Source organism: Gavialis gangeticus, unplaced genomic scaffold (assembly GCF_001723915.1).
Source record: "Gavialis gangeticus isolate Ggan-Ray unplaced genomic scaffold, GavGan_comp1, whole genome shotgun sequence".
Classification (NCBI taxonomy): domain Eukaryota; kingdom Metazoa; phylum Chordata; order Crocodylia; family Gavialidae; genus Gavialis; species Gavialis gangeticus.
Genome location: NW_017729025.1, coordinates 122,102,153 through 122,128,384, shown reverse-complemented (window position 1 = coordinate 122,128,384; position 26,232 = coordinate 122,102,153). Strand labels below are relative to the sequence as shown.

At 41.7% G+C, this 26,232-nt stretch overlaps 1 protein-coding gene across 2 annotated transcripts in view; it reads right to left on the bottom strand.

The window, feature by feature from the left end:
* METTL15 (methyltransferase like 15) overlaps positions 1-26,232 on the bottom strand; it is a 295,007-nt gene that overhangs the window by 139,748 nt on the left and 129,027 nt on the right. For both annotated transcript variants that reach the window (XM_019519499.1, XM_019519501.1), the window contains exon 3: positions 15,661-15,797. In XM_019519499.1, coding sequence (XP_019375044.1) covers positions 15,661-15,797 — 137 coding nt within the window. The remainder of the gene's footprint in view (positions 1-15,660; positions 15,798-26,232) is intronic.

Here is a 26,232-nt window from a genome sequence, read left to right as displayed (position 1 = left end):
ATGACACAACCACCACAAAGAAAAGTAAGACCTTTGCGACAAGGACATCATGTTATCACGCATTAATTGATATCGGAATGATGTGGAATAAAGTCCCACGAAGTAAGACACTGTCTGAATACTCCCTCAGCCTCTTCAAATATGTCACTGGCTGATACCCACAAGCACTGGCATTTCACTTCATTAATGATGTTTATGATGAAGATTTGCTGAAGACTAGTACAAAACAGTGTCAGCATCAGAACTGCTCAAAGTCATTTGGGTTTGTTCCTAATGTCTACCCTGTTTCTGACCAGCAAATGCTTACTGGAGCATCCTGGCACTCAATTTTATCAAACCACTCTAAGAAAATGAGACTACAACATTTCCTCTTGAATGAATGGCAATCTTACTTCCACCACACTGACCTGTACTTCACAATGAATCTTGTCTGCTATGATTTAAAATCCAGAGAACATGATACGCGCTTTGTATTGAAATCTCCATGTCTGGCTGATACAAAGGCGTTCTTCTATGCAGCTCAAATGGATAATTCCTGCACCGTTGTTTTGATTTCAGATACTGATGTTTGGGTTGCTGCTTCCTACAACAGTCACAAGACTGAACAAGATATCCAGATGTACAAGAAGAAACCAGGAGACACACCATCATATTACTACAGCCGTTCGTTATTTCCATAGCATGATGCAGCATCCACTGCTCTTGGGGTTTAAGAATACAATGGAGTAGACACAGTAGGAGGTTTCTTTGGCTGTGGTAAAATGACATCAATTAAGCAAATCTTACAATCAAAACATTTGACGTACATGAAGACTATGCAACCATTCGGAAAAAATAAGGAGCTCACCAAAGATCTGCTCAATAAACTGGCTTTATTCACTGTCAGAATATTTTATAATGATCCTATGAGCAATAGTCTGTCCACTGCTTGGGCACGTAAATGGCAGCAAATGGTACACTACAATTTTGAAGGACTTCCTCTGTATCATGACTCCTTCAAACATCACTGCCTTTGAGCACACTTGCAAGTCCATAAATGGAGAAATTCACACGCACAAGCTCTTGATCCAACAAATTTTGGGTGGATGTCAGTGATGGATGTATTAGAAGGTATTGGAATCTGCAACGCATATTAGAAGTAGACTGCCAGATGGAATGAACTTGCCTCTAAACAATGATTATGGACATTCAGATGAGCCAGTTAAAGCTACTATCCTAGAGTCATCTGAAGAAGACAGTGATACAGAAAAAAAATTACACTAGATTAAGAATACCTAGTGTATGCCATGTCAGACTTGACTTCAAATTTGAGATGAAGCATTTTATTTTACTTAAATTGTGCCATAATCATTTATAACTCTGATATTAATAAAATTAAATGCAACTTTGAAGAAATAAATGGTAAAACTTTCCACCTGAAACAAGTACTCTAATTATATTGCCAAAAAAGTGGTCAAATTTTCATTTAAAGGCTTAGACCTGCCAAACAACGGGCCTTCAGTCATCAAAAGGTAAAGGCAAAAGGTAAAGACAAGCAAGGCAAATGAAGTTTGTGGGTTATTGCAATTCTTAGTTTTAGTTGTTTAAAAAAATCAAAATCAACATTTACTAATCTCCTTAGTCGTGGCCACCATTTTTAAAGATGGCAGCCAAACATTAAAATTAGAAAAGTGACCCCCAGACTAAATTTTATCCCAAGCAACTCAAAAGTGATTTCTAAAAGGGCCATAAAAGGGCCCCTAAAAAACCATATGGACTTTATATATACACAACTGGACTACTATTATACTGTCCATTTTTTGGATATGCTACTACATAATTCTACCCTCTGCCCTACCCATCAACTTCAGTGGAGGACAAATTGAACAGATCTTAAATGTGTCTAGTTCCCTTGTTCTCCCTGCCCAAATGATGTGTAGACGGGAGGAGTGGGATAAACTCTTTATAACCTGTGCACTGCAGAAAAGCTCATCTGTCTCTCAAATGTACATAAAACATTGGGGATAACCTGAAGTCTTGATTTAATAATCAATTTTCTAAACTAGAATTCCTCTTTGCATTAGTATATCAATGAATTTGAGTGTAGAATGAATACTGGTACTTTGAGATACTTTAAATATAAAGATAATAGTTAATCATTATGTTTTAACATTCCTGTATAACATCTCCAAAGTACTATATATCCTGTAGATAGGGGTCACTTCACCACCATCCGAATACTTATTCACCAAGTAATAACATTTTAAGATAGAAAATTCAATGAGCACCCAATGTCCCCAAATTAATGGTAGTGGAAATTGGAAAGCTTTTAATGAACAAGATGGAGGATTCAGACAGATTGGTCATCAGGGACTAAGAAGATATACTTTTTCCTTCCAGTAAAATAGGAGCCTTGTGACCAACTTGGCCTTAAGTGTTACTTTGATTTGGTCAGCATAGCCTGATGATTATTAATAGCAGGTATTGGGCCCTCACTAGCACATTCTGGGCTACAAAACCAGCATGTGGGATTGAGAACAGATTGTATATCAATACACCTTACGGTATACATTATTATTTACAGAAATTCTTTCCAAACTGTTTAGAGAAGTATTAGACGGTAGCCTAATGTTATATACGTGTCACAAAGGCTACAAAGAAAAATAAAAGTACTGAGTTATCAAGGCTGTTGGGCTCATGAAACATACAGTGAAGCTGCAGAAGAGTACGCTGCCACTCAAATAGTAGCAAGAGTTGGGAGGCAGAAAGGAGTGCAGAGAGTAGAAGGGGAGAACAGAGAAGCCAGTTGTTCTAAAAAGTAGGTTGGTGGAAGTCAGAGTTCAAGTTAGGAGAGTCTTGAACTGAATCTTGAGATGCATGAAGAATCAGAAGAAGTACCAGTATTAGAGGAGTTGGAAAATTAAGCATGAAGGTAGACAGCAGGATTCTATGCATTCTGGAGTATGAAGAGCTGAAGACATCAGCAGAGGGAGATCAACCCAAGAAACCTTACTTAACTTTTCAGGAAGCATAAAAAAACCCAAACAGAAAAATAATGGTCATAATTTAAAGTGACTCTTGGACCTCAACAGCAGTTTCCAATCTCAAAACAATTAAGGTAAAGTATTCAACCTATTATCTTAACTCAGAGACAAATGTTAACTTACATAAAAAGCAACACTTATTTTAAAAAGGTTGAAATCAAAGGTAGTGTTAATATTATATAGTATGGAAAATTATGATTACTTTCCAGATGGTTGACTATTAAGTATAAGCATACTGACCTCCATCCTACAATCACAAACACAACAAAGTAAAACATCAAAATAGCACACTGCATACATAGCTAAAAATAAAAAAAAAGCTAAAAGTTTAACTAAAAAGCATTTTAATTAAATGTAGAAACATTGTTTTGTTTTCCCTCTAGGAAAATGTTTTCTAATTTTTCCCCAGATTTTGAAAGTTACAGAACTAAATGTTCTACCCCTCTATAATACATATAAACTTAATTCCATCCTGCAAATAAAATCCACAAACACGCCACCTTAAAAAACACTTTAAATTGAACTATAATATATATTTATTGGCAGTTAAGCATGTAATTTTATATTGCTGCCTTTACTTATTCTTTCTTCTGGGGCATGATTTCTTATTGAGTTCTATGTATTATAAAAAACATATTGTCATCTCTGTGTAGGCTCTGCGTAGGCTTCTTATCCTTAAAAGCTTGCAATGATATTGGTTAATTGCTAGATTTTGGGCACCTTTCTAACCTCTTTCTTTCAGTGGGTGTGAAAGGGTTTACTTGTAATATATATTGCTACTGACAGAATTTTATCTTGTTCTCCTGGAATCTCAGCAGCAATTCCCAAGTTAGAGGCTTCCCCAGAAAGCACGTCAAAGGATTCCCACCCACACACTGAATATCTAACAAGCCCTGACCCATTTTTTTCCTTATTAAAGCAGCAGCACACATTAAATAGAGAGACAGAGACAGAGAGAGACAGAGAGAACTTGTCTATGCATGAAACAGAAGAGGAGGTAAATGTATGCAAGAACTGCAGTAGGAACTTTACCCTGTTGGATTTTATTTCTTACTAAACCATTACCAAGAAGATAAGACATCTATTTAAAATGCAAACTTCAAATTTATTTCTCCTTTACTGGTCTCACGTAGCAATTTACAGCTCTAGCTATCTTGCCTAGGTTTAAAAGACTACAACTATTGGGGCTGAATATGGAAAAATACCATGATTCACCTTTATTTATCCTTTCTGTCTGTGCCATTGCATGTTTTACTGCGGTTTGGGCATTAATGACTTCTTAACTTCGTTTCATGAAATGACAGTATAATACAAAAAGTAAGCAAGAAAGTAAAGAACCACCGTTAAAACAATTTTTACTCAGATTGTTATCCTGACACTGGGGCCTTTAAAGTTGACTATGACAGAATATTTGTTGTTCTAGTTAGACACATTTTAACAATGTGGCTACTATGCAAGCTACACACCTTAGAAACTGAAATATAGTCTAAAATCAGGGTGGGCAAAATACAGTCTGCAGGCCACATCCAGCCTGCTAAGCCATTCTATCTGGCCCACAGGGCCCCTAAAAAAATTAAAGAATTCATATTTATCTGTCCTTGGATCCTGTCAAAGATGACAGGAACCAGAGGCAGTAGGACCCAAGGGAAGCCCTGGCGTGCTCCTGCAATAGCAGGGCCACCCCCCACCCTCCCAGCCGCGAGCCCCAGTAGGGGCTTCTGGCCTGGCACCATGTGGCTCCTCCAGCGCAGGAAACTCAGGTAAGCAGGGGGAAAGGGCAGGGGACGAACTGGTGCTGAGCACGGTGGAAAAGCAGCCCCTCCCCTGCCCCAGCTGGCGCTCCCTGCTGCAGCTGCTCGCAGCCTGTGTGGAGCTGTCCTTAGCAGGCACAGGCAGCCCCATGTGGGCTTCAAGAGGCTGCAGTAGGGAGCACCAGCCATGAGGTGGGGCAGCAGCCACTTTTCCCCTGCACTCAGCACCAGCTCGTTCCCTGCCAGCAAGCGCAGGGTCGGGGCTGTGCGCTGACCCCTGCCTGTACCGTGGAGTCAGGGGGGCACCGGGAGTGAGTGGGCATGGGATCCAGTGGGAGCACAGTGCCTGCACCAGTGTCCTGAGGCCAGCGCCGGTGGGGCCCAGAGCAGGGCGGCAGGAGTACAGGGTCCCAGCCGGCAGGGGCTCTATGGAGCTGGGCCAGCTCACCCCTCTTTCTGCTTGTGCAGCCCAGTCCAGCTCCACAGACCCCTGCCAGCCTGCGTCCCGCTCTGGGCCCTACAGGTGCTGGCCCTGGGACACTGGTCCCAAGAAGGTGACCAGGGGGCAGGGCACCTGTCAAGGGATCAGGCTACCCATGCGGCCCTCAACAGCTAGCCAAAACTTGGTAAGCGGCCCTCCACCCAAAATAATTGCCCACCTCTGGTCTAAATCATGAGATTTTTCCAGTACCTCAAATTATTAATAGTTACAATCTGATTGTTTTTCCTCCAGCAATAACAAAATGGCAGGCAAAGAAACCACTTCAACTGCACTTGATTTGTCTGCTGCGTTCACAAGTTCACAGACATATTCAGTCACTGATTTCATTGGCTATAGTTGCATACAGTCCTCTCCTGTTTCTGAACATGACCCCTTGCAAAGTGAACCAAATGGTAAAAGACAGAACAGTCTTCACTGAAACAGAAGAGTCTAGTTAAACATGAGAAGTAGGAGGTACAGACAGGAAACTTGAGAGAAGTTATGCTTTCTACACAACTAGATGTCATTTTCACCAAACTAGAAACAAGAGATGAAAAAGGTTTACTGAATCACATAGGCCATCTCCTGGCTACTCAAGAAAGTGAAAAAAAGTTGTTTATGACCAACATGTTTCTTTATGATTAAATATTTGACATAACTAGCCTCCATCACTTAAAACAAATTTAATCTGCCTGTATAACTCATGTCTAGCCAATTGAAAGCTTGACAAATCAAAAGAAACTGACTGCAAGCCACTTCATGTTCTTGCCCCCCAAAAAGGTTCACGGTTAATTAAAATTATAAATAAATTAAAATGGCTCACAGCTGTCCATAAACATTCTAGTCAATAGAAATTTTAATTTACACACTTACCAAATAAATGTTCTTTCATTTGTAACTGTACTGCAGAACTGACATCCCAAGGCTAGTGGGATAAATAACCACTATATAGTTGGTGAAGGAACATTTTTTCTATTTGCCACACTGAATTATAAATATAAAGTACTGTACAACAAAGTTACATTTCTTATCTTCTGGAAAAGGATCCATCAACTTGGTCACTCCATCGCTGTATAAACAGGAGAGTTGCATGGAAGAGAAGCAAAAATGTATCTGTAACATGCAGGAAATTAAAGTGTGGATTATGAGTCAAGACCTTTCTCAAACAGTGGTTGAATATGTGACTTCAGAAAGAATATGAAGGATTCTTGCGATGAACATGGGTTTATATGGTTGATAACCCCAACTCCAGGACTCAAATGAACAGCTTCACATCATCATACTGATACTTAGAGATGTCAGAAACCCCTTCTCAATTTTAAAATGTCATAATAAAACATAAATAACTTACCTTAATTGTTAAATAACTTATCTTTATCATAAACAATCATAAATAACTTATCTGTAATTTTGTATTAGTCAATGTAGACCTTACTGTAAAGGAAGGCAGAGAAGTGATGAGCAAAGACTATAACTTTAAAAGTACTCCAATACCTTTTCTATTAGAAGACTGATACCCGGAACTTTAAAAATCTTTTTTTCATCTAGCAAACCTCTCTCACAACAATCTGACTAAAATATTTATACATAAGCAAAATGGATGTTATCTCTCTAGACTTTCCAGGGACCTCCCCTTGAGCCACTCCAAACCCCTTCTGCCCTATCTGCTGCTCTACTTTCTGCTTCCAGGCCTGTGTTCCCTGCCTGATCTCGTGCTCAGCTTTCTGGTGGTTGCCAGCAGGACTTTGGCTCTTTCAACCATGTAATGTTCTTCCAAGAAGAAGGACCACTGGGAAAAGATGGGATCCACCTGACAAAGAGAGGGAAGAACATCTCTGCAGATAGGCTCGCTAACCTAGTGAGGAGGGCTTTAAACTAGGTTCACTGGGGGATGGAGACCACAGCCCTGAGGTAAGTGGGGAAGTGGGAGACCTGGAGGAAGAGCAAGCAGGAGGGGACAACAGGGAAGGTGTTCTCATACTTCCTAAGAAATCAGGGCAATTAACTAGTTACTTCAGGTGCCTGTACATGAATGCATGGAGCCTGGGAAACAAGCAGGAAGAATTGGAAGTCCTTGCACAGTCACAGAACTATGATGTGATTGGAATAACAGAGACTTGGTGGGAGCTCGCATGACTGGAGCACTTTTATGGATGGGTACAAACTGTTCAGGAAGGACAGACAAGGAAGAGGAGGAAGAGCTGCACTTTATGTAAAAGAGCTATATAATTGCTCAGAGCTCCAATATGAAACTGGAGATAGGCCTGTTGAAAGTCTCTGGGTTAAAGTTACAGGGGAGAACAACAAGAGTGATGTTGTGGTGGGTATCTGCTATAGACCACCAGACCAGGAGGAAGTGGTAGATGAGGCTTTCTTCAAACAACTAGCAGAAGTTTCAGTCACAAGCCCTGGTTCTCATGGGGGACTTCAATCATCCTGACATCTTCTGGGTGGACAATACAGCAGTACACAGAAAAACCAGGAAGCTTTTGGAAAGTGTTGAGAACAACTTCCTGGTGCAAGTGCTGAAGCAGCCAACTAGGGGCTGAGGTCTTCTTGACCTGCTGCTCACAAACAGGGAAGAACTGGTGGGGAATGTAGTAGTGAATGGGAACTTGGGCAGCAGTGACTATGAGATGATTGAGTTCAGGAACTTGAGGAAAGGAAACAAGGAAAGCAGCAGAGTAAGGACCCTGAACTTCAGAAAAGCAGACTTCATCTCACTCATGGAACCGACAGGAAGAATCCACTGGGAAGCCATTCTGAGGGACAGAAGAGTCCAGGATAGCTAGCTATATTTAAGGAAGCCTTACTGAAAGTGCAGGAAGAAACCAGTCCGATGCACAGGAAGACTAGCAAGTATGGCAGAAGATTATCTTGGCTTAGAGAGGAACTCTTCAGTAAACTTACAAAGGAAGCTTATAAGAAGGGAAACTTGGACAAATAACTAGGGAGGAGTATTAAAGCATTGCTCAAGCATGCAGGAATGAAGTCAGGAAGGCCAAAGTCCAATCGGAGTTGCAGCTAGCAAGGGACACAAAGGGGGACAAGAAGGTTTTCTACCAGTATGTTGATAGCAAGAGGAGGATCAGGGAAACTATGGGTCCTTTGAATGGGTGAGGCAACCTTGTGACAGGTTGCAAAAAAAGCTGAAGTGCTCAATGCCTTCTTTTTCTCCGTCTTTATAGGCAAGGTCAGCTCCCAAACTACTGCACCAGGCAGCACAGTCTGGAGAGGAAGTGAGTGGCCAACAGTGGTGAAAGAACAGGTTAAACACTACTCAGAAAAGCTGGACATATACAAGTCCATGAGGCCAGACAGGCTGCACCCAAGGGTGCTGAGGGAGTTGGCTGATGAAAGTGCAGAGACATTGGGCATCATCTTTGAAAACTCAAGGCTATCAAGAGAGGTCCCAGATGATTGGAAAAGGGCAAACATAGTGCCCATATTGAAGAAAGAGAAAAAGGAGGATCCAGGGAATTACAGGAAAGGATCCTTCATCAGAGAAGCTGGTCTCTGGAAGCACTGATAAGACTCTTTGAGGGACCATGTTAGAGCCAGAAAAGACAATGAGATTATTCCATTTTATGCTTCTCATCTTTAAATTATATGGCTATTTTTTCTAATACAGTTTATCTTTCTTATGCAATAAACCTAATTTTTGTTTTACACACTTTGATTGTTGTGGGTGAATGTACTGATCAGCACAACTGATAATTTCAGACTTGCTAGACTATGGGTGAGATCCCTACAGGTGGCAAAGTTTCCTCTGTTGGAGATGCAAGATCTGGGATGCAGGTAGGTGGAATTAAGATTTTCTGGGAAGAAAAATTGTTCCGGGGCAAATCATAAATCTACTCCTTGTAGACATGCAGCAGAATTCTGAGGAGAAACTTGGGGTTCTGAGGATACACAAAATCCATAGTATGCATACTTTGCCCACTGATCTCATCTGGCAAACTTAAGTGATTCCATGAATGTGGTTACAGCAAGAGTTATTTGTTGTTCTATACCCTTAAGTTCCTCATTATTTGCCTGCTAGCCAAAAATATTTCTGGCAGCCAGAGGGATATTTCATATAGCTGATGCTTTAAGAGGTTGATAAACTTATCACAGTTGACTATGTTTATGTTTACCTGAAGAACTGCTTTTACTATGATTTCAATTTAATTGTTCTAATTGGCTTTCCCAAAGCTCCAATAGAGTTTTTGATAGTGATGCAATGAAAAGAACTGGGAGACATGTATATAATAACAGGACAGTGTAGAGCAGGCAGAAAGTCACTGAGCACAGTCCATCCCATTGCCAGGGGTTATGCACTTTAGTAACAAAGAACAAATATGGAGAGTAGTTTATCCTCCATCTTATGGAATGGAAGGTTTCTAGCTGCTTTTGACCATTGTTTACATATAGTATACCATCATTTCCCCAGGTTATCAATCTCCAATCTTTATTAAAATGTGGCTATTATTTAGTATAACTGGTTTAAGCCACATGACATCAGGAGGCATTAAACATTGGTGATCGTAAGCTTTCCAGCTCTTGTTATGATGGCATATGGTATTACAACATTCAAGTCTAGGGACCAGATGTCCTACAGCAGTTGGCAAACTGACATTGCTAGTCCATATTTTTGATGGCTAAGGGTTATTCTTAAATGTGACATAATTTTTTGTATGGTCACCTATGGTATAATTCCATACTAGGAAGCACACATTAACTTTTTTCCTTTGAAAAAAAATTAGAAAGTTATGTTTTACAAAGCTATGTTAAAACACACACACACACACACACACGTTTTGGTTAAGAAGTATTTTGGTAAAAAAAGCTGGAATTAAGTTTGTACATACATCTGCATTGTGTTAGTTTAAGTACAAGAACCAAGTTGGGTTTTTTTTTCCAAGACTTTTGTCAATGCATAGAAAGGATGCATAAGGCAGCAGAAAATATTACAGCTGTAGAATCAGAAAGTTAGGGTTGGAAGGGACCTCAGGAGGTCATCTAGTCCAGTGTTTCTCAACCTTTTTCCAACCAAGACCCAATGGCAAAGGTCCATGGCCTGTCCCAACCCACACCCCCGACTCTGCCAATGTACAACCCAGAGTCCCTTGCCCCACAGGCCATGCTGGGATCCCTTGCTCCCGACCTGCAGCCCCCTACTCACTCCCCCTCCAGCCTTGCCAGAGGGGCCTCCAGCTGCCCTGTCCCACATGGGCCAAAGTACTTTGGCTCACATGGGCAGCAGCAGAGTCTGGCCCAGCACAGAGTGAAAGGAGGAGAAGGGGGGCTCTTGTGCCACCCAAGGCAGCTTGGTCACAGCCCCTCGCACCCCCTGAACAGTGTCTCCTGGCTGCCCTGCCCCCACAAACATAGGCATTGGCTCCACTGTCACCAGCCCAGCCATGCAGCTCTCTCCCCTGTCGCTTCTCCTGCTGGAAGGAGCAGGCACCTTCCAGCCGCCCCTCTGCCCTGCCGCAGTCTCAGCGTCTGGCCACATTCATAGATTTCATAGACATGGGGGCTGGAAGGGACCCCAGAAGATTGAGTCCAGCCCCCTGCCCAGGGGTAGAAAGTCAGCAGGGGTCATAGGATCCCAGCAACATAAACATCCAAATGAATCTTGAAGGCATTCAAAGTGGGTGCTTGAACCACCTTCAGCAGCAGTCTATTCCAAACCTTGGGGGCTCGGACAGTAAAGAAGTTCTTCCTTATGTCCAGCCTGAAACGGTCACAGAGGAGTTTGTGACCATTCGATCTTGTCATCCCTTGGGGCACTCTGGTGAACAGACATTCCCCCAGATCCTCGTGAATACCCCAATAAACTTATAGGTGGCCACCAGATCGTACCTGAGCCTGCACTTTTCCAGGCTGAAGAGTCCCATTGCTCTCAACCTCTCATCATAAGGTCTGTTATCCTGACCTCTGATCATGCGGGTGGCTCTCTGCACGCTCTCCTTTTTGAATTGCAAATCCTTTTTGAATTGTGGAGCCCAAAACTGGATGAAGTCCACCAGCTGCAGCCTCACCAAGGCTGAGTACAACAGGAGAATGACATCCCAGGATTTGCTTGAGAAGCATCTATGGAAGCCAGCATTTTGCTTGCTTTACTAGCTGCAGCATCACATTGAAGGCTCATGTTCATCTTGTGGTCAATCATGACCCCCAAGTCCCTTTCACCTGTAGTGCCAATGAGCGTAGCACTGCTGAGCCAATAAGTATGCTGCAGGTTTTTCCTCCCAAGGTGGAGAACCTTGCATTTTTCAGTGTTAAACACCATCAGGTTCTTGTCCACCCATTTCATGAGCCTGTCAAGATGTGCCTGGATCACCCTCCTGTCCTCAGGTGTGGATGCTTTACCACAGAGTTGGGTGTTGTCAGCGAACTTGGCCAGCCTCCTTCTGACACCATGGTCTACATCATTGATGAAGATGTTAAAAAGTAAGGACCCTAGGACAGAGCCCTGAGTGACCCCACTGGTCACAGGGCACCACGACAATTGACTTCCATCAGCCACCACTCTCTGCGTCCTGCTGTGGGGCCAATTCCCCAGCCAGCAGATCGTGGTGAGGTCAAGGACGCAGTTAGCCAGTTTTTCCAAGAGGTGATCATGGGATACCAGATTGAAGGCTTTTTTGAAGTCAAGATATAAGACATCAATCTCTTCCCCCTTGTCCTCCCGTGCCAATCACCACAAGTAGTCCCTTGCAGGTTGGAATGCTACTAACTTGCAAGGGGAGACCCATGCTTTCCCACTTTTTTTTGTGATTTGTCCACGACCCACTTTTGGGTAGTGGCCCACAGGTTGAGAAATGCTGAACTAATCCAACCCCCTGCTCAAAGCAGGATCATCTCCAACTAAATCATTCCAGCCGGGGCTTTGTCAAGCTAGGCCTTAAAAATTTCCAAGGATGGAGGTTCTACCACCTCTCCAGTGCCCATTCTAGTTCTTCACCACCATCCTAATGAGAAAGTTTTCCTAATATCCAGCCTAAACTTCTCTTGCTGCAACTTCAGACTATTGCTCCTTGTTCTGTCATCTGCCACCACTGAGAACAGTCTGTTCCATCCTCTCTGTAACCACCCTTCAGGTGGTTAAGCTGCTATGAAATCCACCCCCAGTCTTCTCTTCTGCAAACTAAATAAGACCAGTTCCCCCAGCCTCACTTCATAACTTATGTGCCCCAGCCCCCTAACCATAAATTTGACATTTCCTAGCTTTACCCAAGGTAACAAGGCAAATTTTTTAATGTAGTTACTCTGTATTTAATTACGGTTTACAGTGTTAATATACACACATGTATTACATAGTATACGTATATACATACATCCTATATACATGTGTGTATACACACAAATACATATATACACACATACTATATACAGTGTTAATATTATATAGGTATCTATATTCACTGATCTATAAACAAACACACATACACACACACACACACATATATATACATACACACATATATGAGCACTGTAAATTGCATGTGTATAAATGTTCTGTGTGTATCTATATATACACACACAGACACACATATGTCTGTACATATACTATATAGTACGTGTGTGTATATCTATATATATTAACACTGAAAACAGTAAGTAAATACATAGTAGCTACATTTAAAAACTACTTGTATATATAACTGCCCTGGCCTCCCACAGCAATTAAAAAGCAGATGTACTGAGACCGTCACTTTCCTGCTATTGTATCAAGGGGACAAGATAAATTCTTAAAGGCTCGTCTCTACGGTTTGCTCTCACCTTTGATACAATGGCTGCAGAAAAATGCCAAATCTGTGATATTACTTTTTGGGATAAAGTAAGGGAAGTCATTGCCAATTTTTTTGTCTGGTATTACTGAGGAGAAAATACTTGTTTTGAAGAATGACCTTCGTCTGCCTGGAAGAATTTGAAGAATACTACTCTTCCAAGAGCCTTCTCCTGTCTTTCTGAGAAATGACGACTCAGCAGCACATAGAAATAGAAGCAACACGTGAGCTAGTGCCTCAGAAGAGTTTCAGAGGTTCCCAAGCCTTTCAACGGTAAAGGAGTAACATCTTTATGGATAGTGGAGAGGAAACTGTATGAAGAACAGATCCCTATCCCGGTGTTTCCTACCTGCCATATCTAGTTTTATCTTTTCTTTGGAACAAAGGTAATTGTTTCTAGTACAGGCAGTTCTCAGACTTACGACACAACTGGTTCCTGAAAACCACGTCTTAAGTCGAAATGTCATAACTCGGAACCCATTTTCCCATAGGAACAATGTTATAAACAGGGGGTTGGTTCCTGAACTAAGGCCCGATACCCTATTTTCACCAAAAATAACACAGAATTTTGTACTCAATCAATTATAGAGGAGTAATATAGCTACATTAATGCATTTATATTGTAAATAGCAATCATATTGATTTGGAAGGATTTCTTTGAGGTGACTTTGCTGGACTTTTTGAAGGGCTCTTGGCCGGAGTCTTTGCAGAAGTCTTGGCTGCACGTTCTTCTGAAGTCTTGTCTGCTTTCTTAAAGATAGTGTCCAAGGAAGTTTGGACAGATGCGCTGCAGGGAGATGGGCGACACACTAAACTTGTTCGCTGGCATGGCATTATGTCAGATCAAGCATCATAAAGTCGAAACTGACGTCAGAAAGTCAAAACAGAGTGTCAATTTATAAACATTGTAAGTGCCATCCGTTGTAACTCAAAATGTCTTAAGTCAAGGACTGTCTGTATTCAGAAAGTCTGGGCATAAAATATCACTATTGTTAAAGAGATTTTAACTGTCACTGGACTTGGCTTCTAAGATACGTTTCAGAATCTTCTATTAACAATGAGCCATCCGGGCTTGTACCTCTTCTCCACATTTGTATTTTGTCCCTTGCCTCTCACTTCTGTACTTTATTTTCTCTTGTCTCCTTTCTATGCCACGTACCATGAACCAAATTTATCAGCTCCCACAAACACCCTTCCACGATACAGACAGAACTGCAGAAGCCCTATTTTGGCTGCTTTCATACATCTAGTCAGTCACTATTTAAAAGGTAAGTTCAAATATTTGCCTCCTTTCTGAAGGTAACCTTCGATGTCATTTCCTGAGTTTACACATAGTTATCTATATCTTCTATGAAAAAGGGCAACTGTTTTCATGGAACTCCAAAAAGTACATGGTACTGTTTCAGGATCCACATATATGTATGGTATAAAACCGGCTGCATACAAAATACTGCTCCTACCTCTACATATGATTTCATATTATAAAACAGAAATTATGTATTAACGAGGGCAATAGATGATTTTATTTTTGTTGTATTTTATTTTTATATAAAATATAAATGTTATTAATTCCAAGCCAGTCCCTTGCATAGATGCAATTATCATAATTTTTTCATCAACATTAGGATTCAGAACAAAAAGGTGGTGGTGTTTTACAAGTCAGACATAAATGTTTAATTCTTTACGTATTTGTAATGTAAGACAAATACATGCAATAAAGAAAGGAAGTTCAAAATTGCAAAATGAATTTGAAAACATGTTAGCTAGAGATCTGAAGCCATACATCATTAACTGAACCATACATCACTGTTGAATAACATACATCATTAAAGAAAAAAAGAAAAATGAGAAGACAAGAGAAATCAAGGAATAAAAAAAAGTATTATTTATGAGAAAACTAGTAATAATGCATTACATAAGAATATTTCTTTATTACTGACCCATTTCACCTATCAAATTATAATATCACCTTTACCTGAACAAAAGTTGTCTGTGGTAGCAAATCCTAATGTAAGAGCAGAGCCTTATTTACTTAATGAGTAAATTTTGAATCCAGCAGTGCAAGTCACACAGTATTACAGGAAATGTAATACTGAACCTCAGTAAATTACCTTTGGTTTTTTATGAAACTGTCTAAGTGAGTCACAGCTAAATTTCCTCATTATTTAATTAAAAACTATTATTACATCCATTTCTTGTTTGTCATGAAAGATGATTGTGGCAAAAATGATTTAGTAACCTATGTAATATTTTTAAAAACAAATCTATAACTAGAGTAATTCCAAATTAATCTTCTTTAAATTTTTTTATTTTAAATAGAATTTTAAACAGTGACTACAGACAGTGGAGGAAACGCACTTAAGCAGCCTCAACTAAGATTTGCATGTAGTTAGTCAAAATCAAGTTAAAGTATATTTTCCAAGTTAAAGTAAATTCTGAAGCATAATTTAGTAGTACTCCACCTCTAGCACACAGGAACATGTCATGCAGCCTGCAGGTCTCCACACAGGTCTGGAAATTTGGAGGCAGGAGAGCACTAGCAGTGTTAATTGATCATCCATCAAAATAACTCAGAAACATTTGACACCCCGTAAACACTACAGATAAGACAGAAGAATTCTACTTACGGATATGAGTCTGAAAGTTGCTGAGCTATTTGATAAGCTGCTGGGTCTCTGTCTAGGGCATATATTTTAATGTCACGTGCTTTCTGAAGAATGGCAACAGTGTGACCTCCTGCTCCGAATGTCATATCCAGAAAACACTGTTGAACACAAAGGAGATAGTACTGTTATATTAAAATGGTGATTTGTAAAATCCACATTTTTTTTGAGGAAACATCTGGGTTTGACAAGCTTTCACATCACATGCAGGATTCTAATGGAAATGATCTTGGTGGGTTCTTGGGGATGAAACATACAGACAATGCTCTAACAGAGTATGTCAATACTGCTCATGAAGGTATGTGTGTCTATACTGCTCATGTCACACTTGACTATGTTAACTTCTAGTTATGGGTCAATCTTCCACCACACAAGCTACACCTAATCTAGAAAAATGTATTATTTACTGCTCATGGGTGCAGTGGGCACAAACTATGATGCCACAGCTTTATTGCCATAGCAACGGGCTCCCTCACTACAGTGCGTTGCTATGGCAACACAGCAGCTAAAAATAATCATGCGCTCCTGACAGTGCAGTAATGGGTGTTACTGTGCCATCATTTAGTACTTCCTAAAGGAAACACTAAATAACAGCGCAGTAGCAACAGCACCGTAGGGGCACATGTAGATGCACCCACTGGCTGCACTTTAGTGAAGAGCTGACTAATTAGGGTTAGTCACAGTAAAGTGTCACAGTCTACTTGTGCACCAGTATTAGGGTGCAGGAAATTAACTAACTACGCTGTAGGATGGTACTGCAGAATACTGAATTGCACTGAAACAGGAGCTGGCTGGGGCATGAGGGTGCTGAAGTGCAGGGGCTGACTGCCACCTACCCCTGTACTTTAGCACCCTCCTGCTCCATCCAGGCCTTCTGTCGCCTGGCGCTGCTACCCAGAGCCTGGGGCTGATCCCCTGTGCCCCCTGCCAGCCCAGGGCTGCTCAACCCCAGCTCACACTGCTGCTGTCCCAGGCACATGTGTAGACGCCGAGCCTGACAGCAGTGTACTCCAGGGCAAACTGCACCAGAGTTTATCATGTCACATTAATTGCACATGTAGACGCACCCACTATGAATGTTTGAGTTTTTCCTTTTAAAAATAGAAACCTGAATATTTATGGAACTAATTGGACTCTACTGTGACTAACAGAAACTGAAAACTGTCAGGCTTTTGATGTTTCACTGGCTCCTGCTATGTGTTACAGGTATTGTGCAATTAACTGGTTAATTATGCAATTTCCTTAAGACCAGCTACAAAGTACCTATCATACCATAAAAAACTCCAACTGGCCATACAGTTAGACTTCAAAATGCGTACTAACTTTATACCTGGTGGATATCGAGCTTTAATTTGCACATATAGCAGAATCTCCCCTGCAGCTGGGAGCCCCGTTAGCTGATGGGGCTCCCAGCTGCAGGGGTGCACCGTGCCCAGCCAGGTCCAAGACTCCCACAACTGAAGAGACTCTCAGCCCAAGCACATGCCGACTCTGGGTCCCAGCATCATGCACCCCTAAGATGGGAAGACTGCAGCAGCTGCAATCTCCCAGCCCTGGGATTTCACATATCCAGAGGTGCGGAAATCGCAGCAGCTTCATTTTCAAGCCACAGAGGTACATGGGGCACCCCTGTGGCTGGGAACCCTTGAGCTGAGGGAGCTCCCAGCCACAGGAGCTTGCTTCTTGCCAGTGCACGGGAGTCCAAGGTTAGGCTCCCCGGGCACAGGCAATAAGGCACAATGAGATTAAATGCATGTGTAGCATAGCAGGAGGCACAATTGTGTAGACCAAGCATTAAATCTCATTGTGCCTTTACCAGCACATATAGAAGGGCCCGTTATCATCTCTTCATTTTACAAGCTGAAACGTCTGGCGCTGTAGGGACAGAATTATGCTATGACACCAAAAAAATTCCCAGAAAAAAATACTAGTGAATTACCAGTATTACATTTATCTTCCACTGAAGAAAACTACAAAAATTAGGCTATCAAATCAGTTTTTGCAGCTAGACAAATTTATGGTATTCAAAATGTTTTACACAGTAAGAATCCTGACATGAACTGTAACTATAGTTTTTAACCTTGCTTCTTTAATCCTATAAATGACCAGCAGAGTTAAGAGAGCAGAGGCACTCGAAAACAAAAGAACATACACTTTATTTGATATCATACCACTAATGATATATTAGTAAATAGCATTATACAGGAATAAAATAGAGAACAATAAAACAGAATTACAGGGTGCAGAGGCAGTTTTAGGGGTGTGGTTGCATCTCTCCCCTCCCCCACCATGATTCCGCCTCCTCTGAAACCAACCGCCTTTTAAAGATAGCCACGTTCATTTCTGCTAATCTCTTCACTCCATAGATGTTAACAACCTTTTATCTTCCTTTAATCAAGCTAGCTTTTCATCAACAATTATCCTGTCTGTAATCTACTCCTGGTAATGTTTCTCTGCTCACCCCCCCAGCATATTCAATAAAGTTGGGCTGCTGCCTAGGCACCTCTACTGGATGACTTTGTTTCAAGGGGGATTCCAATGCACAACAAATCAGAGACAGCGAGAGGAGAGGCAGAGCTAAAAGCAGGTTGAGCTGTGCTGTGGTATAGCAGTCAGAGGCAGGAGAGAGTTGTAAATGTGAGGCAAATAGATAAATTATTGTAATTACCCTTTCTTGGATTACACATTGCAGCAAATGATGGAGGCTGAACCAGCAGCACATCCAGGACAGTATAAAGCTGTTGGTTTTCCAAGGGTAGAGGTGCTGCCAGTGGCTGAAGCAAGTCCTTCCTCTAGCTCCAACTCTTTACTTCTATATGTTGAGGGTGGAGAGAAGTGGAGGCCAGCTACGGGCTTGCTGAAGAAGTGGGGAAAAGCAGGAGGCACAGATACAACTCTGCCCCCACTTGCCCCATGGGGGTCATAAGGGACTAGATGGAGGGGGGCACATGTATCAAAGGGCTTTTGTAGGGAAGGGAAATTCTTGGGGTAGAAGGGTATGGGGTGAGGAGGGGCTAAGACATCATGGAGTTGGGAAGGTGTGAAGGACCTATGGGGCTTGGAGCAGAGAGGCCTGTGAGGGTGAACTGGGTTGTGAGCAAAAGGGACTGTGGGTAAGAGGGCTCAAGAGGGTGTAAGTAGTTGCCATGAGGGTTCAGTGCTCAGAGGGATAAGGAAAAACTCTAGGTTGTGATGGGGGATGGAAAAGAGTCGGCAGGGTTGGGATGTGATGGGAATGAGTCTGTGCAAGATATAGTGAATTCAGGGAAGCAGTGAGAGGGCAGGCCAGACTCAATGGAGCATGAGGGAGATGGTGTGGTCCGATGAGTTTAGAGCACGATAGGGAGGTGCTGAGCATGGAAATGGAAATATGTGGGATAAGAGGACACAGAGTGGAGTAAAGGGGCACTTCCAGTGGCAAGGGCAATGCATAAAGGCCAGCGAGGGGAATTTTGGGGCCATGGTGTCTGGGAGACTTGCATTGGGGTGCTTGTATGGGAGTTCTGTCTTTAGCTAGGCTGGGGGCTAACAACTGTTTCTTCCCAGCACCACGTGTCTGCCCATTGTGGAGCTGGCAGTCAGCCTCACTTAGACTCAGTTATACTTGTTTTTGCTCAGTTCATAAACTGAATAATACAGCCCTATCATATTAGCAAATCTTCTAGTTTATTTTTAATCAGAGAAAAATATGCATTGTGTTATGGAACAATGCACCATACTAGCCACTTTTCAAAACCCTAGATCAACCCATGACAGGGTATAAAACTTGAAGCTTTAATGTACAAAGCTTTAAATGCTATAAAGCCAAAAGCTTCCAGTGATTTCACCTCAGGAACTGGACCCTTACTTAACCTGTTTTTAAACTTCGAAAGAATCTACATTTTGAATCAACATAAATACCATTGTTATAAGCTAGGAACTTAAGTCCACAAAGATATTAATATCCTCTGAGGGAGTAATATACAGAAAGTATTACAATGAACTGTAATAAAAAGGAATAGAAAAACCATAGATACATTCTACTTTATTAGGGCAAATGATCAGCAATGACAAGTCTGTTGAGTCCGGACATCTTTTTGAGCTGTCTCAGGCTATTTTTGGCCCTGTGCCGTTCTAATTTGGTCCATTGCAGACCATATTTTTGAGGCTAGATCAAATATAAGGGTGACTCCTTCAGAGTCATCAATGAGATGCTTGTTTGGGATATTATTACTTTCCCATGATACTCTCCACTGTACCACAGGAACATAAAGGCTCTTTGAGAGCATGCACTTGACCCCAGACCAGTTTTTGGAACTTCAGCTGAACTTTTGGTGGTTTCTGGCAGTCTAGTTATAGCAGATTAGTTATAGCTATAATGTATCTGTAGACACAGTGCAATTGTGCATCTTTCTCAATATGAGGTAGTGCTATATGGGACATTGTTAGTAGTCAGTCAATAGGTATTAATTTAAGGGACACACGTATGCTGAACTCTGAAGGATTGAGATGCACAGCCAAGCACTTTGTACGGAAGTTACTGTAACAAAATAAGAGTACAACACTCTACAGACAAACACAGCACAGGAGTAGTGTAACCAAGAAGGGGTTGGGGGGGACACAACTGAGGAGCAGCCCCAGGCACCACTTTTCCCAGTGGGGAAAGAAAAGGATGTACGCAAACCTGCAATTACTGCAACTAGCATCTGACTATCTAACACTGCCCCCCTGCACCACAGACGCTCAGGGCTTGAAGCTGTCCTATTAAAATTATGCCCCAGAGCAAGTGTTGCTGTTTGCATTGTTTACATTGGTGCCAATACTAGTACTGTATTGGTGATCTAAATAATATTAGAAGTCAGTACACTAATACTGAAGGTATAGAGAAGGTAATGCTTTGCCCTAACACAATGTGGGGATATTCAATGAAAGTGAAATCTGCAAACGTAAAATTGAAAAGAAAACTTTGTATACATAATACATAGTGTGAATCTCAATGCAAGATATGAATAAATCCAAGAGCTTAGCTAGATTTAAACACACACTCTTACATGTAAGAGAAGATGATCCATAGTTAAGTCAGAAAGAGAATGCATATTTTTAGATAGCTATTGCGTGAGTTAGCCATGTTAGTCAGATAATAGCAGAAAATAAAACCGTGTTGCCCCTTATAAAGCTGCCACATTGCCCTGCCATATTTTCATATATATGTATACCATTCACTAACCAATTGGGGTTAAGAAAAATATTCTCTTAAGAACAAGTTATTCTATATGGACTATTGAGATCCTAATTTTCTGCCACTGTTTTTCTTGTACCATTGTCACTAGTGGTAAGTAAATAAGATACTGGAGGGTATCTTACCAACATTTAATAATTAAACAATATTTAGCTTATATTACTATACTGCAGCTGTACGTTTATCTTACGGCCTTGACCAAACTTCTCAGAAGCCTCTGAAGCAGGCAAAAAGAACTAGAAATGCTAATGACATGTTAACCCTTGTTAGTGTGAAATATATTAAATATAGGAGAGGGAATTAATTTGTGGGCCAGTGGACACTATCCAGTCTAGAAAGCACCAACTGATAACCAAGTAGATGCATAAAAGAAGATAAAAGAGACTCCAGCTCATTCTCAGCAAGTTAAGTTTTGGCTGGCACCTTTCAAGAAACTGTGAGGAACCATTTCACTGGGTTTTTGAGGCTCCCAGTACAAAGAATCCTCTCCAAATTTCCAGCTTTCGTTAGAGACAGGAAGAGTTAGACATTAAGGGTACAGACACATGTAAATATTTTATCAATATATTAACAGGCTCCTATAGTGGGAGGCTCTAGTGGCCATTCTAAGACCCTCTTACTTTGGCTCTCCAGCAGGGTGGTCATCATAGAGGACAGTCCAGTTGTCCTCTACTGATACAAAACCAGACACCTTTATGTTCTTTATTTTTCTCTTGAAAAGAAAAATAGAGGACATAAAGGTGTCCAGTTTCATATCAATAGAGAACAGAGCAACAGAAAACCGGAATGTCCTCTTTGTTGACCACCCTACTCTCCAGGGTACTGCCATGTCCTTGTCTGCTACGCCTTGATGCGACTGATGTAGACTTGAGAAGGAGCCCTGAGAGTAAGTGACACCGTAGGTGGTTCGCTCCATGCTGGCCACTGGGCCACCTCAGTCTACCCCTGTCTTTAACGCCTGCAGTGCATTTCACCTCATCTCTGAGCTCTGCACTCATCTCAGCTCTCCTCTAATGCTCAGTCCTCTCTGGCTTGCAGTCTCCACCCTAAATCAATTAAACCAAACATGCGGAGCCTTCCCTAGGCACCCACAGTAGCCTCCCTACTCCCCATTAAAGCCACCTTAGGCTTTAGCTTTGTGGATAAACACAGATAAAGCTGTTAACTTGCAAATTAAAATTACTACCCCCACCCCCGCCCAGGTACATATACACATAAATAAATCCCCGGCTGCTCGCTGGCTATCCAGCTCCAGCACCTCAGGGCAACCTTGCTGTCTGTAGTTGGCAGTTCCTAGTCAGCAGCCTGCAGCCCTCCCTTAAGAAGCTCTCCTTCCTTTTATGATGTAGCCAGACTAACTCATAGACCCAGGGGCCAAGTTTATAGAGCTCCCTGGCTCCATACCCTTCCTGTCATCTTCCTTAAGAGGGCCCCCCCCTTCATTAGCCATCAGCAGGCTTAGTACTCTGCAACCCACCTCTCTGCAGCCTCAACTCTGCACTTTTCTGCAGCACTGGACTTTCCCTGTAAGTAGGGCGGACTATGGCTGCGTCCACACAAGCATGGGCATTTGTTTCCCTGCCATGTGTATCACTCCACTTTTTTTTTTTGTACAGGTTTTTTTTTCTTACCCTAGGATCTACCGGGGTCAACTCCCACCCCGCATGCTGCTACCTTGCAGCATGGAGCTGAATGTGTGGTAGTGTGGACACATGTTTGCGGTGCCACATACAACAAGGCCGCATTTGTCTGGACGTGGCCCATATATCCCAGACTGGTTGGGACAGCCCCACGTTTTGGAGGCTGGATCTGGCCAGCCAGCGAAAATTTAAATGAGTGTGTTGTCCTATGCATGGGGCACGGAGGCAGAGCAGCAGGAGCTGTGAAGCAAGAAACTCTATTAATACTAAGTGTTACTTCACAGATGATTGTTAGCCCCCATGAAGTAAAGAACACTGGGTCATTAATGGGCCATTGACTTCTTGGAGCTGAGTGGGGTGGGGGAGGTGGCAGCAGCAGCATCCTGGATTTCATACTGTCACATATAGTCACCCTACCTATGCGTAACAGTGCTTAAGGGCCCCTGTTACAAATATTCAATTTTAGCAACATATGTTGTGGTAATGTAACTACTTACCTGCATGCTTCTGTAGTGATGCAAGTATAGGAAACTAGTTTCAACAAAATCTGTTTCATTGGGGTTAAAGTTACAGTGATTTAACTAACTACTATTACTACAGGATCATGCAGACAGAACAGTTACATTGTAACAGAGTATACATGCTCTTGTGCAGGCCCCCCACCCCCACTACCTTCCCCTTTTAAAGCAGTTAAGAAAGTGCATTTGTCCACAAGCTGAAACTCTCACTTCAGAAACTAAATGATCTACCATTACTGTGCCCTATAACCAGTGTAGGGAAAGTAAAGAAAAAATACTTGGTGAGAAATGTGTGCCTTGGTCAGAATATGGTACTCCTTTTCTTCTGTTAATATGTTGAATCATTGTGCTATGCTAATTAAAATCAATTTGTATCGTCTAAACATCCGCTTTCCCATTTAATGTACTGTTTGACAATGGAACAAGCTTGGTAGGATATCAACTGTCTGCTGATCAACTGATAACCAGAAAGAAACATGACATCCCTATGCAGTTTTTACCTGAGTCTGACCTAAATGAATTCCCTATAGACCTAACTACAATTCTGCATAAATAAGAAACAGTTACAACCTCAGGATCTGGACCAAAGGTAAGGGATTTTTCTCTGTCTTGCTCATATAAATTGAGATATATGGTCTTAATTTGTATCTTTTGGCTCTGTACACTAAACTTTCCACAGAAATGTGTAAAGGAAAATGTGAGAACGAATTCACTTTTTTGCTCTCCCCTGTGTAGAATTAACTTGACTGGGAAATACTCAAAATCAACCAAGAGGTCACTTTATAATTAAGATCACACATGCTTTGTATTTTTTAAAGAAATTCTTATTAGTATCTGAATCACTTCCTCAGTAAATGTTATTTTAAACTGACAATAATTAAATGGTCAATATTTAAAGCCTTTTCCTTTCCAAGCCAAAGATTTTTTTCTTGCTCTGGCTGCAGCTGCAGGACCCTAATCATGACGACTGCCTTTCTCTGTACCTTTTCTAACTCTACCACATCCTTTTTCAAATGTGGGGAACAGAACTGCACATCGCATTCAAAATGTTGGCTCACAGTGGCTTTGTACAATAGCATGTTTTCAATTCCCTTCCTTCCTGATACCCTAAAAAAACTCAAGCATATTGGTGAGGCAGGATTTCTCTTTACAAAAAGCAAGTCGACTCTTCCCCAACACATCATATTTGTCCATCTCACTGATGATTTTATTTTTTATTATAGTTTCTACCAACTTGCCAGGGATGGAAGTAAAACTCACCAGTCTAATTCCCAGGATCACCTCTGAACGCTTTTGGGAAGATGGGTGTTATGTTGGCAACCCTCCAGTCCTTTGGCACAGAGGCCATTTCTAACAGGAGATTACATATTATTGTTAGCAACTCTGCAACTTCACCTTTGAGTTTCTGCAGGACTCTCAGGTAAATGCCAGTCCTAGTGTCTTATTCATATTAAGTTTTGCAATTTGTTCCAAAACTTCTTTTATCGTTACTTCAGTGCAGTCCAACTCTTCAGATCCGTTTACACAAAAGGATTTATCTGGCATGGGAATTTCTCCAGTATCTTCTGCAGTGAACACCAATTCAAATAATTTGTTTAACTTCCCTGCTATGGCCTTATCATCCCTCAGTGCACCTTTTATACCCTAGTCATCTAATCATTCTGCAGATTCTCTAGCAGACTTCCTTCTTCTGCCAAGTGTATTTTTTTAAGTTTTTATTATTAACTTTAGCATTTTTTGTTAGATGCTCCTCAGAATCTTTTTTGGCCTGCCGTATTTCACTTTTACACTTGACCTGTTAATTTGTAAGCTTTGCTGCTCTCATCATTTGGGCACATTTTGTAGTTTTTGAAGGATGACTCTTTGCCTTGAATGGCCTCTTTAATTCTGCTCTTAACCCATTCACGAATTTTACTGGACTGCTTGGTACCCTTTTTGATTTGTGATATACACTTTTGCTGAGCCTCTAATATAGTACTTTAAACAGCTTCCAAGCTGCCTGCAGGCTTTTTACATTTTGGCTTTCCCTGTTAAACTTATTTCTAACTAACTTTTCTCATTTTTGTGTAATTTCCCTTCATGAAGTTGTATATTAATGTGGTGGATTTTTTTGACTCACTCCCTCCTGCTCAAATGATGAATGTGATTATGGCACAATTATAGAGTTGCTTGCCAACAGATATCTCTTGAACCAGGTCCTGTGTGTTACTCAAGATTAGGTCTAGAATTTTCCTCTTGTCCATTCCAAGATAAGTTGTTATAGAAAACAGTCGTTTAGCACATTCAGAAATTTTATTTCTGTATCTTGTCCTGATGAGGTGCTTGCCCAGTATATGAGAAGCAATAATATTGGAAGACTTCAACTGAACTCACCCATTATTATTGCTTGTCCCATTTTAGCAGATTCTCTAATCACCCTGAGCATTTCATAATTATCTTGACCTTCCTGATAAAGTGATCAGCTGGCAGGGGTCATCACGGAGCCCTTGGCCCGGCTGTATGAGCGTTCGTGGTCATCTGACCAGGTGCTGAAGGATTGGAAACTAGCTAAGGTGGTCCCAATTTTTAACAAAGGGAGGAAGGAGGACCCAAGTAACTATAGGCCTGTAAGCCTCACCTCGGTGCTCAGGAAGATCTTGGAGAGAACCATCAAACAGCACATCTGTGGAGGGCCAGCAGGGGAGATCATGCTCAGGGACAATCAGCATGGGTTCATCAAAGGCAGGTCCTGCCTGACCAACCTGATTGCCTTTCATGACCAAGTAACTAAATCCTTGGATGATGGTGTCACCATGGATGTAGTCTTTTTAGACTTTAAGAAGGTCTTTGACACTGTCTCTCACCCCATCCTCATCAATAAATTAGGCAACTGTGGCATTGATGCCTACACAGTAAGGTGGATAAAAAAAATTGACTGATGGGGCTCACCTAGAGAGTAGTGGTGGATGGGTCGTATTCAACCTGGCAAGATGTGAGCAGTGGGGTACCCCAGGGCTCGGTCCTTGGGCCCGCACTGTTTAACATCTTCATCAGCGACTTCAACAAGGGGGTAGAAAGTACGCTGTCCAAGTTGATGACACTAAGATGTGGGGCGAGGTAGACACACTTGAAGGGAGAGAGAGGCTACAACTAGATTTAGACAGACTACAAAAGTGGGCAG